The 13,730-nt window shown below is 28.6% G+C and overlaps 2 protein-coding genes across 3 annotated transcripts; one reads left to right on the forward strand and one right to left on the reverse strand.

Moving 5' to 3' along the window:
• Positions 1-369: 369 nt before the first annotated feature.
• LOC132923513 (MICOS complex subunit Mic60-like) lies at positions 370-5,082 on the reverse strand. 2 transcript variants are annotated; one of them, XM_060987559.1, is made up of 15 exons: positions 4,915-5,082; positions 4,741-4,838; positions 4,418-4,660; positions 4,263-4,312; positions 3,985-4,065; positions 3,226-3,297; positions 2,977-3,114; positions 2,778-2,916; positions 2,508-2,712; positions 2,299-2,436; positions 2,099-2,224; positions 1,588-1,816; positions 1,378-1,521; positions 995-1,280; positions 370-916 (listed from the first exon to the last, which is right to left on the reverse strand). In XM_060987559.1, the coding sequence occupies exons 1-15, from the start codon at positions 4,939-4,941 to the stop codon at positions 730-732; spliced, it is 2,163 nt and encodes a 720-aa protein (XP_060843542.1). In that variant the 5' UTR covers positions 4,942-5,082; the 3' UTR covers positions 370-729. The 2 variants fall into 2 exon arrangements, with proteins under 2 accessions (XP_060843542.1, XP_060843541.1); XM_060987558.1 differs by having other exon boundaries at positions 2,508-2,727.
• A 136-nt stretch (positions 5,083-5,218) lies between these two features.
• Positions 5,219-8,064, forward strand: LOC132923515 (RING-type E3 ubiquitin-protein ligase PPIL2). The gene is made up of 10 exons (XM_060987562.1): positions 5,219-5,456; positions 5,581-5,791; positions 5,860-6,003; positions 6,059-6,224; positions 6,295-6,443; positions 6,512-6,635; positions 6,722-7,022; positions 7,139-7,328; positions 7,422-7,594; positions 7,903-8,064. Exons 1-10 carry the CDS (start codon positions 5,425-5,427, stop codon positions 7,976-7,978), a joined length of 1,566 nt encoding a protein of 521 aa, XP_060843545.1. The 5' UTR covers positions 5,219-5,424; the 3' UTR covers positions 7,979-8,064.
• The last annotated feature ends 5,666 nt before the right edge of the window (positions 8,065-13,730 follow it).

Consider the following 13,730-nt stretch of genomic DNA (forward strand, 5'->3'; position numbering starts at 1 on the left):
TGAAAACAATGTTATAGGTATTACATATTTATCTTATTTAAAAAAAAACATTTTTCAATACTGTTCACATTAAGAAATTAATTTGAATAGATGTAAATTGTAGTGGTTTTAAAAAAAATTTATATAAATATAATACATATTTTATATTATGATAATATTAATCACCAAATAGAAATTGACATTTTTTATATTTTGTATTGATTTAATGAGATATTTAGAAATAAATAAATAATATAATAATGCAAAATCATGGTTTGAATGGTAAGGAAGCCTCAATGAACTTTTTTTTCAAGACAGAATTCTAATATTAGTAAGTTAATAAAATTGTTAAAATGTTAGGAAAAATTATAATTCAAATACCCAGATAGATGACTAATTACAAATCATGTTTATTTTCTTTTAAAAGATTTTTAATTTTTAAAGTTACATTTGCTTATTATTCTGCCTGATAATAAGTGGTTACTTAATCACCTATATAAAACCTATTCATTTTGAGTAGTTCAAAGTTTAAACTATCACAATATTTATAAAAGTGGCTAATAATTATTAATTTGTAAAATTTTCCAGTGAAATATAATTAAAATGTTTATTTACATTGGAATTTGACATAGAGTAATAAACAGAAAATGTATAACAAATACATAATATGTAAGCCTATCAAAATAGAAACATTTATTATTATGCTTTCTAATTACTTGGCTACTGGTGATATTAAAATAACAGATACATTTAATTGCCATTAACAGATGAATAAGATTTGCTTGTAGTGTAAGACAATAGAAGATCAACAGCTTGTTTTGTTTCCAAAAAAACTGTGGCTTCTTTTATCCATTCTTTAGCAACGACTCGTGAACATCCCGTCAGCAAGTTTAAATATCGCAATGCTTGTAAAATATTGTCTCTATCAACACAGTACCTGCAACAGGTTAAAAAGCGGTTAAGTTAAAAATATAAATATTATATAAATATTTGTTATTAAATTGTTTATAAGTACCTGGCTCTTTCAACAATTTCATAAGTGTTTAATTCTAGGGGATCAAATTCTTCATTGTTCACTTCACTAGGTGAAATATGTGAATGATGTACAACGAAGAGGCTAGCCAAATAACTGAATACCATTAAAGGTAAGCTGAAGCTATCATCAGGTATAAGAGCAGTCTCATATACTCTTTTTTCTACTTGGTTAAAATTTTCTTTTAGTTGGCCTTTAGATAAAACACCATTTTCAAGAGCTTTGGTGGGAACAGCACTCACTACTTCTTCCACTATTGAATCTGAAGCTGAAAAATGTATCATAAACTTGATAACAAATTCAATGCATAGACTATGTGTTATGAATTTATGATAAACATAAAAATACTTCAAATCAAGTCATACCTCCTAATTTTTTGATAGCATTTATTTGATCTTTTATGTTGATTGGTTGTTCATTATTTGAACTACCAAGAGAAGATTTTAGATTTCTGCTTGCTTCCCAAATTGATTTATTGGTAAATAGTTTTTTTTCTTTCTCAACTTCGTCTATAATATATAAGCTAACTTAATATATTTAAACATTATTTGACAACAGTTAAATTGTATAATTACTGTTTAAATTATCAATAACACTTTGAAGTTCAGATTTCAATGAATCTAACTGTGATTGATATTTTTGACGCTCTAATTTTTCTATAATCGATAGTTCTTGACGTACTCTGTTTTCAAATTCTTCCTTGGTAAAGTCTACTGCTTTAGTTATAAGATCTGCATGTGCTTTCTTATGTGTCTTCAATTGTTCTTTCAAGTCTTCATCAACTTTTATGTTAAATTGATTTAACTAGAATTTAAGTAAGCACAATAAGTTAACCGTTTTAAACATAAGACTATTGTTGACAAAACAACAAGATGAAAATAAATTAAATAATTGTAAGGACATCTAGAAAAAAAAATCATGACATATGTTTTTTGTTTGTGTTACAACTTACGAACATTCTACAATTCTTAATACATTGACTTACAATCCTAAATAAAAATTACAATTTCCAATATGTTTACAATTATGTTAATTAATTTGTCCAAAAAAATAGAAAAATAAATATATTTATTATTTTAGTCATACCTGATGTTTAAATTGTTCATCTAATTTATGAATTTCTGAATTTAAACGTGAGTTCATCTCATTAATAGTTTCAACATTCAAAAAATCTGCATTCATTGCATTGTTTATTTTACGATCTAAAGTTGCCTATGTAAAAAATATGATGTTAAAAAAACTCTTTTACACTGTTAAATATTTTAAAATTTAATTTATATATTCACTTCTTGTTTGGAAAGATTGTCTTTGTAATAGTTTAGTTTTTTTAGTGCATACAGAAGAAATATATCAAAATCATTATTGTTAATATTAATTTTGTGTTGAGTTATGTCTGAACCTGGAAACAATGATTCAAATTCAGCCTGTAGACAAAAAAATTTAATTTAAGTATTTAACTATTATATTTTTATACGGTCTAAAACAAAAAAATTACAATCAAGCTCGCTTGTGCTTCATTGATACTGGACTTATATTTATTTATGTAACCCAACTTATGTACTTCATTTTCCAATATTATACTAGCACTTTTCAGTTCTTCCAATACTGCATTAGTTCTGTGTATAGTCTTGGCTAATTTGTCAGAAGTTTCCTCAAATTTAGAGTTATTTAATAGTTTTTGTATTTCTAATATTTCTTTCCTAAAACATGAGCATCTAAGAATAATTTTGTACAAAAATTCTTGATCATATGAAATTGATATTACCTGTATTTATTTGCATTTTCATATGCATTGTTATAAATTTTATTTTTCTTATCTTCAAGGATTTGTAGTTTAACACTCAAGTTTGGATCTATGTTTTCTGTAGTATTATTGACGAGTTTATAAACATTTTCATAATAATCTATTTTATAATATATAAAAATATTAATGTTTGAATAAAATTGAATATTTGTATATTTACCATTTATTGCTTCAGTTGCACTTTTTAAAGCGCTAATACCCAAAGAAGAATTTTTAAGAATTTCAGTTTCTAGTTCTTCTAATGTATATTGGCGAGGTGGTAAATCAAGTGGTGCAGGTGGAAGTTCTTGAAGTTTTTCTAAACAACATTAAGCTTTAATTTGAAAAAGTAGAATACCAAATTAAATAATATATAATATGTAATAAATTGACTACAATAGACAATAATACTAAAATTAAATAAATATACCAGCAGGCTTAGTCTGTACAAAATTAGCTTTGATGGATTCATTCTGTGGTTGATTTTTAGATTGCTGGGGTTCTAAAAATAAAAAATATTGATATTTAATTCAGTTATTACTTATTAATGTAAAATTTGGAACTTCTAGCATTTGCATATTTTTTTGTCGAGGCCACCAATTATTTTAGGTAATATATAAATTTATTTAGTAAATTATTTAGATGAAATACCAAGATTTTATTTGCATATATTGCAGTATTTTAGGAAATAAGTATATTTAAATATTTGTTAGCATATTGGTGTATTTTTTACATCTAATAATTTTTATGAGATAAGTGTAATATATATTTTATAATACATGAGACTACTATTAAGTATTGTACGATTAGAAACTTAATGACATCTAGGGTCTATATTTTATGACAGAAAGTGTGATAGTAGTATTCGTATATTGAAAGACAGTATATCATACCTGAATCCAACACACCACCACATTGTATAACTAGAAACTACCTTTAATTTTGATATAAATATCAAAAATAACAATTATTAGTCCTATTTATCAATATATACTTGAGTTAGGTTCAATAATTATTATTAATTTCAATTATTTTTAGCATTTTAAAATTTTTATTTAAGTACTATACTTATTATTGGTTTCTTTTTCAAATAAAAAGAATCTATTTAATTGCATATTTTAAGGATTTTTAATATAATAAGTCACCTAATCTATTTATTAGTAAATTATAATAAATTGTAACTTATAACCTTGTTTTTCTTTTGGTATCCTTTGTTCATTATTTGAAGCTGGAGAAACAGATGATTGAAAACTATTGGTAATTGATTTAACTAGAAAAAAATATAGTAAAAACATGTTAAAGATATGTGATTGTGAATAACTATGTGTTAAATTGGTATTCTATAAACTAGAATAAAATTAATAGATTGAAAAAAAAAACTATATTATTTTTAACAACAATTTAAAACTTTAAATTCATATCTAGCCATAATTTATTAATTACAAATAAATTTAAAATTGTATTTACTTGGGTCTACAGATTTTTCCACAGAACTATGTTTTTGATCAATGCCAATACTGTTAAAAATAAAATATAAATCATATTTAAATTAGGTACCATAAATTGTCATAAATATTATAAGAATAACAACAATTCTACATAAAATTAAAAGTATAACTTACCTTTCTTTTATTGACTTTACTTGCTGTGCAACCTTGCAAACCACACGGCCTCCTATTTTTTTGCTCTTATCTACAAACTCTGTATCTTCAAATAAACAGACTTTTATAAACTTGTCAGCGCCTGGTATATTATTTGTTAGAAGCTCTCGAAATTTAGGATCATTTTTTGAATAGACAACGATTCCTGCTGTGCCCATAACACCGGTGAGTACAGTGCCCATTACATAAAACAAAAATCGAGATCTGAAATGCAAGTACCAATCAAAAATAAAAACTTCAAAACTATTAACATTGCATTGATTTTCATCTTAGTCTAGTATTACTTGGGTTTGACTTCATTGGTAGATGTGTTAATAGCACGTAGGTGATGGCCCAAAGTTTCAAAATGTACAACCTTCTGCCTAGCCAAAATTGATCCGACCTGTAAACAAGTATCAGTATTTTAGAAACTGTAAAGAACTGTATAGATTATTTTAACCCTCAATTATTGCACTTACGGTATTTAATCGAGGTATTTTGTACATCGTTTGCAGTGAAAATTAAATAGTTTAACGGAGAATTGAGAAAAAAATATAGTATATTAATAATTAACCTGAATGAACTCAACTCTAGTGTTCGAGTAATGACAAGTCTTTGAGAAAAGTAAGCCGATATGTTTTTTCATAAAAATTGATAAGAACGTTATATTCCGTGATAATAAATATCAGTAGTCCACAGCACGGCTTTAGATATTCTGTGCAGTGGTCAGTATTTATCACTATTATTATCAGTAAAAGATCTTTCTTTTCACCATTATTATCTATGACCATTATCCATCTTGTTTATACTAACAACTAACTTATTCTATTATTTTTTAAATTTAAAATACTGAATAATATAAGTTACTGATGACAAATTGACAATTAAATATTTAGTATTAAGTAATTAATTAATATTTACAAATAGTGAGTGTCGTTGTAAATTTATTGGACAATTTTTGATTTTATTATTAAAAAAAATCATTTGAAATGGGTAAGAGACAGCATCAAAAAGATAAAATGTAAGTTTTTGTCATATAATTGTTCAAAACATATATCATTATACCATACAGATTAACTTTCTACTAACTGCATTAATTTAATTAAATAATTACTTTATTATGTATTTCCACTGTTTATGCTTAGGTACCTTACGTACACAGAATGGTCTACACTGTATGGCGGAAAAAGACCGGGTATTGAAAAGCCGAAATTTGCTCGATTGCCATTTGACCATTGTTGCCTATCACTTGTCGCTTTCAAGACACCATATTGCGACCCTGATGGTAATATTTTCGAATATGAAGCATTACTTGAATATATAAAACAGTTTAAACACAACCCAGTGACAGGAAAGGTTAATATATTGTATTTAACATTTATTTTGTGTTATGTTATTATCATAAATTTTATTATATATTTTAGGCTATTGAGTTGAAAAAATTAATCAAGTTGAACTTCCATCGTAATGCAGCAGGGGAGTATCATTGTCCAGTCTTGTTCAAATCCTTAACTAAACATTCACATATTGTAGCAATTAAAACAACAGGAAATGTTTTTTCGTATGAGGTAAATCATTGCGATTATTTTCTTTTTGATTTATTTTAAACATTTGTACTTTTAGGCTATAGAACAATTGAATATTAAAACAAAAAATTGGAAAGATCTTTTAACAGACGAACCATTCTTGCGTAAAGACATGATCACTCTTCAAGATCCAACTAATTTAACAAAATTTAATATTGCAAAATTTCACCATGTTGTAAAAAAAATTAAAGTTGTGGATCCCGGTAAACATAATTAAAATTATAATCACATATCATTATGTATTTACTATAAACAGTTTATTTAATATCTTAGATGAAGAAGCACAATCTAAGGACCCAGAAGGGCGTTTAAAATCAGTGTCAAAAACTACAAGAGATATATTGGATACATTGGATCGAGATTACAAAGAACCAGCAAAAAAAGTCGATGAAGTAGCACAAAAACCAGATAAATTAAATACTGTAAGAATCAAATAACAATATTGTATAAAATTTAGATTTTCCATTAACGGATTAACCTTTGTTTCAAGGCTCATTACTCTACTGGCCGTGTAGCTGCTAGCTTTACATCGACTGCAATGGTTCCAGTGCTGGAACATGAATCAGCAATTATAGAAGAGAATGAAATCCGATTTGAGCGTATAAAGAAAAAGGGTGAGCTTAACATTTCTAAACTGTTGTTTAAGAAAAATGTTAAATGATATTGAAAGTGTATTACAGATAATTGTTTATTTTTACAGGTTATGTTCGATTAACTACTAATTATGGACCATTAAATTTGGAATTATTTTGTAAAGAAGTACCTAAGACATGTGAAAATTTTATAAAACTTTGTCAAAAAGATTATTACAATGGTACAAAATTTCATCGATCTATTCGTAATTTTATGGTTCAGGGTGGTGATCCAACAGGTACCGGAAAAGGTGGTGAATCGTATTGGGGACAGCCTTTTGAAGATGAATTTAAACAAAATTTAAATCACTCTGGACGAGGTGTATTATCTATGGCTAATTCTGGTCCTGATACAAATAAATCACAGTTGTTAGTATTCTACATAAATTAAAACAATTTAATTTGTGGTATTTTAATAAATATTGCTTATTTAGATATAAATATTAAAATATGCAATCAACAATACATCTGTTTAATTGTTATAGTTTTATTACATACCGTTCATGTAAACATTTGGATAACAAACATACAGTATTTGGACGTATAGTAGGAGGATTTGAAACACTTAATGCAATCGAAGAAATCGAAGTGGATAATAAAGATCGGCCAATTACTGATATTAATATATTGCAAACTCATGTATTTGTTGATCCATTTCAAGAAGTTGATGATAAGGTATAAATCCTAAATAGTTTGGTATAATTGTGTTTGTTTAAGTGTTGGTGTTAATAATTATTATATTATTGTTTCTGATTTTTTTCTATGTAGATAGCAGAAGAAAGGCAAGAGGCATTAATAAATACACCTGGGACTAGTGTGGCTTCAAATGTACAAACAGAAGAAAATAAAATATCAAGTATAGCAATTCCAGGTGTTAAACTCAAAACATTTAAATCTGGAGTAGGGAAATACATCAACCCTTCAGCTTTACAAAAAAACAAGTATTTTATTTTATTTTATTTTAAATTGACTTTAAGATGGTGTTAACCATTTTTTTTCCCACTGGAAATATAGACAAAATGCATTCATACAAAATCATTTTTATACGTAAAATGTAAATGTGTTTTAACTATGTTTCACACTTGGGTTTGAAAAAATATGTGTTGATATCTTAAGATATTTTGTACTAGAATTTATAATTATCCCAATATGTTTCTAATTTTCATTTTATGTATGTATAGTTAAAGCAATCATTTTTTCCAAAGTAGACCCTTATTTTTTATTATAATAAATGTTTTTATTTTTTTAGAATTGAAAACGAAGAATTGCCTAACAAAAAAAAGAAAGTTGTTGGTTATGATTTTCATGGATTTAATAATTGGTGATTTCAGAAATTTCAAATTATAAATATATAACATTAATTGTTCATGTATATAACTCTGATTTTAAATATAAAAAAACTTACTATAACTGTAAAGTTTGTTATATATTATGAACTATTTAGTTTAGTATATATTTTGATTAATTAACTCATCGTAATGCACATTTTTAAAATTATTTTCTTATTCTTCATGCTATTTCAGTTCAATCTAATAATTGTAATAATTGTATATTATATTTAAACATCTATTGTTGGATTCACTGTAATTAATTTTTTGTAGAACAATTACAGACATATTTTATTTAATATGTTATGTCTATGAGAACAATAGTTTAATAGTTGTATGTACTATCTATTTTTCTCAAAAGAGTCTCTTGTTTCTCTCGGTCACTCAACAGTTGAAGTAGGTAGTCTATGTATAGTATTTTTAATTAATTATAAATTTATTAAGATACTGTAAGACACTTAATTGTATTTATTTATATACATTTTCAAATGAAGTTACTCATCATTGATGAAATTAATTTAGTAAAAATATGTAAACTACACTTAAGTAACTGAGCTAATTTATTACTCATACAGATAGGTAGTAGGTAATCTAAATTTTATAATATTTTAGTAAAATGTCAAACATTTTCGTTTTCATTATTATAATATTTAACAAACTTCTATGACTGAACGGAGCAATGAATATATTGATTTTATAATGATGAGTGTTCTTTGTTTTGCAAGTGTGTACATTTGGGAGGTCTAACCTACTATAACACTAAAAGTAAAATAAATTACTTTAATAGTTATATGTAAATAACATATCACTTGATGATGTAGGCTGAAAAATAATATAATATAGTATATTTTATGTGTTATTAATTCTAATTAAATACTCATAATATGATAAATTATGAAAAATACTATTGTTTATTATAAAAGACCACTTGAATTCAATTTTTAACATATCCATTACACTATTACAGTGATATTTCTCGATATTGATCAGCTGTGGCCCGTGTCATTATACTCGAAACTTTTTGTACAGTAGAGCGATGGATGATGGATCGTCAGGTTTTTTATTGAGTATAAATCATTTAAATTCAAACAATAAAACATTTAGGTACTTGCAATGTGAATAATAAATTACTAAATGATAAACAAAGTTTTTGTTTTTGTGTACAAAAAAAAAATGTTATTTATATTACAATATAACAAAAGTAACTTATAACAATAATGAACGGCTGTAGCCATTTTCATCCAACAGCGAGATACCGTTTTCCTCCACTGTCCATTCTTCAGTTTTTTCCAAAAAAAAGGTTAGTTTTCATTTTCCTACACATTATTATTGACTAAAATTATGTCTATTTTCCTCCAGTGTTGTGTCGCGTTCCGTATTATAAAGTTAGAAAATGACTCGGATCACATTTGCGCACATATCTGTTGATTAAATTCTGGTCACTTAATTTCTAAGTATGTAATTACAAAAAGTAAAATAATTATTCATATTATGTCTAATTTTTATTTTCTTTAAACAGGTACCTATTCATTTGTTGCTTAAAATGTCCTACCTATAATTATGAAAAAATATAATATTAAATACTGTACCTATAATAGTATAATAGGTACAATAAGTATCTAATAGGTTTTTTTATAGTGATTTTACTATATTTTATATTATATATAGTATATTTTACATAATGTCTGGATGCGTTATCATCAACCACTTATTATTAATTATTATTTTATTTATTGATTGATGCATCTTTATCGACTTACATACCTACTTTTTTTTTATATTATTCATTTTCGTTTTAACCACCCGCCAAGTATGGCGCGTATTGTGTATTATTATATTATAGTTATATTTGAAATACCTATTTAATTTGTTCTTTTATTTTTAATTTAACATTCTGACAACAAATGACGATTTTATTATTTTATTTATTGGAGAAAAATGGAAAGTGGAGGAAAATGGTCAAGAATTATTTTTTATTTTTTTGGAGGAAAATAGACCCGCCTAATGAACAAATACTCGTAAGTATAAATTAACGAAAAATACTTAAAAAGTACTGTGACAGGATAGATAGATAAAAAATGGGGGAAAGAGAACCGATAGCGTTCGTGATGAGGATTGAACTATTATATGGGCTTATGACCGCTAGTTATCTAATTTATGATATTTATCTATATTGACTTTACCATAGAAGATCCTGGGTGGTCGAAATTCGACCGTCAAATGCAGTGTTGAACATAGGTCCACACTCTTAAAAGTTTTACACTATAAGATATAAGAGTTGTTTACGCCGATACCGATCCTACAATAATTGTTGTCGATTATCGGCAACGACTTGCGTATGTGTTAAGACAGGAGCGGATTGCGGAATGGCCAATGGGTTACCCAAATGGCCAAATATATATATAATATAATAGCACATCAATTATAATACATTAATACGGGTGCATATAACACCACAAACAGGTATATTAAACAAATAGAAAAATAATTAATAATCTAACAACACTAATACTAATCCTAACACCTTTATATGGGTGTCCAGTTGCAGCCTCGATAACAATAGTTATAATGAAATAAATCAAGTACAAAAAGGTATGTAAATAAAAAAGACGATCTGGTTTGCGGCGGCTTCCTGGTAGACGGCGACACGTAGGTCCTTCGCAGTTGGAGGACGGTGAGATGATTTAGTACAACGAAGTGGGACTCGCACACGAGGAGGCACAGCACAATAATATTTAAATAATTAAACGACCGTTGTAGTCAGCTTGCGATGTCATTAAAAACTATAGTGTTAACCACGGTATCTACACCGTAGATAACCGTGGCGTTAACGCACACAAGTAAAAAACCGTTGGGTATAAAAAATTGACCACAAGGTTTGGGCGGCGCGCTCCGTGTCAGTCTCAAGACGTAGACGGAAAGTTTATAACTATTGATGATGGAGAATATGGTCGGAACATTGACGGAAGAGTTTTTAAAGAATGTGCATTTGGTCAATTATTATTAAAAAAAACAACTTAACCTACCCGAAAATTCATGTTAACCCCACGAAGAAAACGATCCATCGCTTCCCTATTATACTTTGTTGCAGACCAAGGATTCCTCTACTCGATAATGTTATGAGACCCTATCTAAGACGCTCATTGATAAATACAAAAATAATTTTTAATTACAGTTAATTTATTATTTTAAAACAATATATCATTTATCTTATAATTTCTGATAATTATTATTTTTTAAATCAAATTAATGATTAAAATACAAGTGATTTTCATAGATGTATATTATTAGATTATCCAGAAGTCGTAAATCAGTTGAATGCGCTTTTGGAATGATGGTATTTAAATTCAAATCATTGGAACGACCTATTAATTTTATAACCGAAAGAATTTCAATAACGGTAAAATCTGTATGCATTTTGCATAACTTTATTTGTGTGCATGATGGTACGTATTCAATCCCACAAGAAATTCAGCAACAATGTTGACATATTATATGAAGATATTGAGGGAAATTTAGAAAATAACAGAACGAGACCTTCTTACTCAGCGATGAAAATAAGGGAAAACTTTGTCAGTATTTTTTGAAACCATATGCAGCATTACATTGGCAAAACAAGTATACAATTTAATAATTTTAATTTAACTTTTTAATAGGTACGGATTTGTTTTATCGTGTATTTATATATAATATTAATATATATTATACACTATTACTGTAGTATATTATATTAAAAAAATATTGATATGATTCAAAACTGACTCATGATCTGACATGTTTGATCGGTGTACGGACCTGCGTAATTTTCACTATAATTTCAATAATTAATTTTGGGAGTAACATGTTACTATAATATAATAGGGGTGGCCAGCGAGAAGGGATTTGCGAGCCACCAAATATATTATTATATTTTCATATTTCATGTATATTTATTACTATTTATTATAAATGAACCTATGGGTAACTGTTTAAAAATAAAATCTATTCTGGGTTAAAAATAGCTAAATCTTTAGGTATAGTATTTATAATGTATATATTTGCAAGATAAAATTATATAACCTAAATAGGGACCTACACCTTAATTATTATTTAAAGTGATTTCGAAATTAGTCTAGCCACTAGCTACCTATATAATTTTAATTATAAGACATGTATTCTTTAGCCAAACATCTAATATACATTTTTGAATAAGAGTATAACATATTATACAATACTACATAAATAAAATAATATAGGAATCTTGTATAGGTTCATTCTTTTAAGTTTAATCATAAATTATTACCTACGAGTATTTCGCTAATAAAATAAATAAACTCATATATTATAACAAAATAACAGTATATATTATGGATAATATAATTAATATATAAGATTTTCAAATGAACCAATGAATTATGAATAAACAAATTAACTGGGGCTCTAGTCGGTTTGGTAATACTCGGGCGGTACTCATGCGGCGCGAAATGTACCGGCACAAGTGCACCTTGTGGTGGCTGTTATGACAGTTGAGACCAGTCGATGCGGTACCTGTATTTTGTACTGGCAACCGCTACGAACTGTGTCATACTCCCCCGCCTAACCGCCACACAAGGTACACTTGTAGCGGTGTCGGTGCTCTGTGAGGTGTAGTCCCGGCTTGCACTACCTCTTGCGAGTGCTGGAGGTAGGCTGGCGTTCCAAGTTCCGCTTCATGGCTGATTTGGGGATCCGACTGGAGTAAAGAACGGGTTTTCCAGCGTGTTGCACCATCATCGGTCGTTCTGAAACTTCGTCGGCCATTACCTTCATTATAATCCGGTCAAGCTCGCTACCGATCAGCTGGGTCATCTTATCTGTGAATATACTACTGACAAGCTCTAACTTCCATCGTCTATCATATTTGTTCATAAAGTTATTATAGCGGTGGATTTCAGGGTCAATTATCTTCAGTGGATTAGCACAAATCTGCGCGTCTCCGCATCTTCGCGTTCTACTTCCAACGGTCATACGTTTCACGCCATCGTGGCGGTGCCGCCGCCGGCCGTCCCGAATTAGACTTCGCGGATTAAGCGCAACGACTTCCAGGTTACGTCGGCGGTGTCTCGGTCCGAGTCCCGCACGTGTATGCCCACCGGCCTGACGCTGCTGTGCCAATACATGACGTACACGTGAGGGTGGCGGGCCACGCCGACGGGCCAAAGGTACAGAACTGCGCGCCGGTGGCTGCGCACCGGTACGGTCTCGGGCAGCTGGACTGTGTGCGTCTTGCTCAAGTCCACGTCGTATAGGATGGAATTGTGCCGGGCTATGATCACCGCGTTTGTGGTCAGGGGGTCGCCGATCAGCTGCGCCGGGCCTAAGCGTAACGGGTTCCACAGTACGTTGGTGGTGCCCGTGTTCAGCGCCGGACAACAGAAATACGATGAGCCACAACGGTGTGATCACCAGCATCAAGTTAATCATTGTTCCAATCATAACTACCACGATTAAAGCGGTCAACTTGGCGTACACTATGTTAAAGAATTTGTGATTAGGATAGAAATCGCTTTATAATATTACATATTATTAGTAAGTTGCTATGGAACTAAAGAATTTTTAATAATATTAAAACCTATAACCTAACATTGTGGTGAAATACAAAAAAAGGAATATAGATTTTTTAATTTGGTTTGTAATTTTATTTAAATAAAAGTAATTATGAAACCACCAGGCGTTTATATATGATACAAGTTTTGTTCGTAACATCCAATTCATTATAATAATCGCGTGC

The sequence above is a fragment of the Rhopalosiphum padi genome, chromosome 2 (genome assembly GCF_020882245.1).
Source record: "Rhopalosiphum padi isolate XX-2018 chromosome 2, ASM2088224v1, whole genome shotgun sequence".
NCBI lineage: Eukaryota > Metazoa > Arthropoda > Insecta > Hemiptera > Aphididae > Rhopalosiphum > Rhopalosiphum padi.